General features: G+C 47.8%; 1 protein-coding gene across 1 annotated transcript in view; it reads left to right on the top strand.

The window, feature by feature from the left end:
- The window catches only part of ELOA (elongin A), a 13,331-nt gene extending 9,167 nt beyond the window's left edge, over positions 1-4,164 (top strand). Inside the window, exons 10-12 of the mRNA XM_035904025.1 lie at positions 234-345; positions 649-800; positions 1,383-4,164. Of these exons, the coding sequence (XP_035759918.1) occupies positions 234-345; positions 649-800; positions 1,383-1,444 (326 nt within the window). The 3' untranslated portion in view covers positions 1,445-4,164. The remainder of the gene's footprint in view (positions 1-233; positions 346-648; positions 801-1,382) is intronic.
- The last annotated feature ends 229 nt before the right edge of the window (positions 4,165-4,393 follow it).

Genomic DNA, 4,393 nt, shown 5'->3' with positions numbered 1-4,393 from the left:
TTCCTGCTCTTTTGGTGAACATAATGAGAACTACTGACCTGATCAGTCTGATTTCTCACAGCCTGTGTTGTGACTGCAGGAGGTTCAGACCTTAGGGAAGAGGCTGTTGCCTGAGCTTTGAAATAGATGGACTGGGGAGATGTGGTTGGAGCTTGCTGTAAGAAGAGAAGCATGGAGGAGCCTCCTTTATAATAAGCTGGAGCTAAGCAATGTTTCCCTCTGGCATCCTACAGGTAGAGTGGCCAAAATGGCATTTGTGAACTCTGCAGCGAAGCCCCCTCGGGATGTACGAAGGAGACAAGAGAAGTTTGGAACTGGAGGACCTCTTCTGCCAGAGAAGACCAAGTGAGTGTTTCTCAGTAGCACCCGCTGTTCGGGGCCTCTTTTTTCCTGTGGAGTCCTGCCAGCTTCCCCCTGAAGCTTTCTGTCCTGGCAGGAGAGTACTACTGTGTCCCCAGGAGGTCTTTTTGCTGTGAACCTTGTAACTATAATAGCTGCTTTCTTGCTGGGAAGTGTGAAGATCCTGGTCACCGCTGGTTCCACGCAGTATCAGCCATGCCGCTGTTAACAAATGCGGCTTGTGTCTGAATAATTGCATCAAACCACAGTGACTCCTTTACTGAAATGTCTGTCCCATCTCTATTTCAGAATAAAACCAGTCCTGTACACATCTAGCAAAAGCCACACTCGTGTGAGTGAGGAGCAGTCCTATGACGGGCCCAGCACCAGCAGTGCCCATTCTGTCCCATCTTCAGGTAGCACCTTCTCCTCCTATGACCCCAGGAAACCACCCGTGAAGAGTAAGTATAAACTGCAGAACGTCTGTGTGGTCTCCTAGAGCTCCTCCTTTACAAAAGCATGAATCTGCTGCTTCTGTTGTAAGGGAAATCCAGGCTGTGCAGGAGGGTTGATGCTGGTGGCCTCTGTTCTCTCCCTAAAGAGAGGGTAAAGGCTGTCCAAACTTCTTGCACAAGAAAAACCATAAGGAAGCATCCGATTCACCTGCCCTGCTCAGTGCTGACTGCATCAGCCTGTCCTAATGATAGCAGTGAGGCAGAAACCCTGCCTTTTCCCTCTTGCTGTCCTTCTGTCTGTCCAGCTGTTTGGAACAATGCAGTTGTAGCGCAGCTCCCTTGGGAAGGAAGCAGGGAGGGTTTAATCAGAGATCTGTGTTCTTGCAGAGCGGGCTCTCCTCTGTCTGTGACCTGAAAATATAGGCTGTGGTCAGAGAGCGCACACACTTACACTTGTCTTGCATCTGCTTTGCCAGGGCTGCAGCTTTGAATTGCTCTCTGCTCTCCTAGTCTGTGACTGATGCTTTAATGTATGGAGTTTTTGTTTGATTTGTGGTTTTGTTTTTTTTTTTTTTCTTTCCTTTGCAGAAATTGCACCCATGATGGCAAAGACTATCAAAGCTTTCAAAAACAGGTTCTCTCGGAGATAAGTTTGCAGTGCAGATCTGGGACTTTCCCTCTTGTGGGGGAGTGGCACTGAAGGGGGAGAAGGTACCCAAACAGCCCTTTTCTTTGAACTCTTTGGAGCCTGCAGCTGCTGGGAGAAGCTTCGATCTGCACAAGACGACAGCACAGTATTTTATCTTTTATTCTGGTCCCTTTCTCAGTGTCAAGTCCTCCTCTTTTTCCCCTGCCCTTAACATCCCGTTTCTGGCTTTGTCATCCGTCAAAAGAATCTCCCGACACGAGAAAATGTGAAGTCTTGGCACCTGCTGAGAGTGGAAGATCCAGAGACTATTTACTATTTAACCTCTTAATAAATTATAAAATGGTTTTAATTAATATTTTGCCCTTCTATCCCGCTGAGATTATTTATGTTGCTCCCAGTAGTCTTCCCCCCTCTCAATCCAGTACAAGGGCCAGCCTCTCTGACTCGAGCTGGCAGGAATCCATCTGTCTGAGTGGACACTGGGTGTCACGGGAGTCTTTCCTCGTGATCTGGTACCTGCTGGGCCCAAAGTCCCACCTGGACTCTCTGGGACAGTTAGGACCGGTGGCCCCATCTGCTTATCCATTCTTTGGCAAGCGCATCAAGTCCTGAGGCTTTGCTCTCTGCTCGTGTATGTTAATAAAATCTTCGCTCTCGACCTTCTCTCTGCTCTTACTGTAGATCTTGTACAGATGCTTACGTTGTTGTGCAGGGATGCCAAGAGCCATTGGAGACTTTTTTTTTTCTTTTCTCTGCTGCTGTTGTCTTCTGCTGGCTACTGGGAATAAAACTATGAGGGGTTTTGGGAGAAATTTTATTGTGCACCAAGTCAGATTTTAACTTTTTCTTTTTTTTTTTGTGAGAGAGGGGACTTTGTCTGCCTCTGAAATTAAAACCAGTTTTTAAATATCAGAGAAGGCATCGGTTTGCCTCTTTTAGTGGAAAGAAGGAATACTTTTTTATCTTGTTTTCTGTGTGGAATTGAGAAGGATTTATTTCCAGTTTGGAAGCTGGTGCTTAAATCCTGTCTTTGCTGTATGTTTTCCTCTGCCCCTTTTTTGGAAAAAGCAAGGATTTTATTCTTTGAACCTGAAACCACTTGACTGGGGTTGGAGGCAAGTGAATAATGGAATGTGGTTTGTTTTTAATGTGTGCATACTTCAGAGCGGGAGTTTGAAAAGCTTGGTTGTACTTGATGTCTGAGGAACTGGAACTCTGGAAGGAAAGGGTGTGCGATGTGACCCAGACGCTGGGATTGGTGGAAGTATGAGGAGGTGCCCTGGAGCACAGCTTCTCCAGGGAATTGGGGGAGCCCCGAGTGTTGCATGAGGGGGGTGATTTCAGGTGGACTCGCTGAGGATGCAGCAGAGAGTGGGGAGCCGGGACAGAACTAGGCACTCGCTATTAAATGTGAAGCCTTACTGTGATGAACGTGTCTGCCTCGAAAGCAAACTTGCCCAGAGGTGGTGCAGGCAGAGGATGGAGCTGGTTAGACCCAGGCCATGTGGCGATGGAGATGGCCTCCGTTAGCGCTTAGGGGTCTGACTGGATCGGAAAGGGGGGAGTTTCAAGCCATATTTGCTGCCCTAAGACTTTGCTGTCTAGGTTGGAAAAGGTGCTGGTAGTGGAGGCTGTTGTTAGCAGCTTTTGAGAAGCTCTGCTGCTGGCTTTCTGTGGCTGCCAAATCCTGAACCGGTGGAGTTGTCTGTGCGTGCAACCTTGCTGTGAGGAGCCCTCCCTGGAGAGCTCTGGAAAAATCCATGTATGCTTCTGGTTTCTGTTGATTTCTTTCTTTCTTTTTCTCCTTTCCCCCCCCCTTTATTTTAAACCATTCTGAACACCTGTCTCTTGTTTATTTGGTCTGTTCTTCTCTTATGTTGAAGGTCTTGGAAAAATGTTCTCAGACTCTCATGTGCTGTAAGTTTGTTACAGTCCCAGATGCTTTAATGTTACCGTGCAGCATTTCAGTGTGTGTTGTGCTGTAAAATAATGGCTCCTTACTCTTGCATTTTTGCTGTATTTAATTTTGCTGTATTTTTAATTAGATAACAATATATTATCTTCTGCTGACCGTTGTGCTACCATTTATTTCTCCTCTGTACTTGGGGTAGGGGCAGAGGGGAGGGAAGCGGAGTCTGGCATGGCGTTCAGGCCTTGGGCACTGCTGAACTGCCACTTAATTAATACTACAGCTGGATCCTCACATGTGGGTATTGCCCAAAGCCTTGCTGTTACGGGCTGATGTACCTTCCCTCTCCGAGCAGCCTCTTTGCTCTAGGCTTTGCCAGCTGTGTCTGTATCTTAGCTTAGCTGGATTGCAGGGATGGGGGGGTGGCAGAGAGGATCAGATGCGACGCTGTGTCTGTGCTGAGCTGGTCCCACTGCTACCGGGACCCATGCTCCCCGCTTTCCCTTCAATTCCTAAACCAGCACAGCTGGAAGAGGTGGATTACTAGAGAGGAGGGTTACTTCTGTGCGACACAGACTAAGCAAAGTCTAGGATAAAAGCGCTTGCTCCGTTCCCAGTCTCTCGGGGCCCGGGGTGTTAACGCTTGTGCAATTTTTCTGTGCTACACTACACACGAAGGAACGGAGCAGAGCTGCCTCTTCCCCCTTCGCTGCCCCGCTGGTGGTGGGATGAGTAACGTGGGCAGGAGGGGGAGTGACCTTGACTTTGCATTTGTATTTTGGTCCCTAACTGTGTATATACAATTTTCTATGGTTTTATTTTTTTTTTTGTGGTAACTAAGATGAATATTTTAATTAGATAAGTTATATGAAAAGAAGAAAATCATGTCTCAATAAAAGCCAAACACTGGACCGTGTCTCCTTGTTCTTTTCTCTCTCTGAGCAATGAATGTTAAATACAGCATTAGGAAAAGGAGGAGGGCTGCTGCCCGGCGGGCCCCGGAGCGGTCGGGGCCGCTCCCTCCCTCCCCCGGCCGGGACA

Source organism: Egretta garzetta, unplaced genomic scaffold, assembly GCF_000687185.1.
Source record: "Egretta garzetta isolate BGI_Z169 unplaced genomic scaffold, ASM68718v1 scaffold101, whole genome shotgun sequence".
NCBI lineage: Eukaryota > Metazoa > Chordata > Aves > Pelecaniformes > Ardeidae > Egretta > Egretta garzetta.
This window is presented reverse-complemented; position numbering and strand designations above follow the sequence as displayed.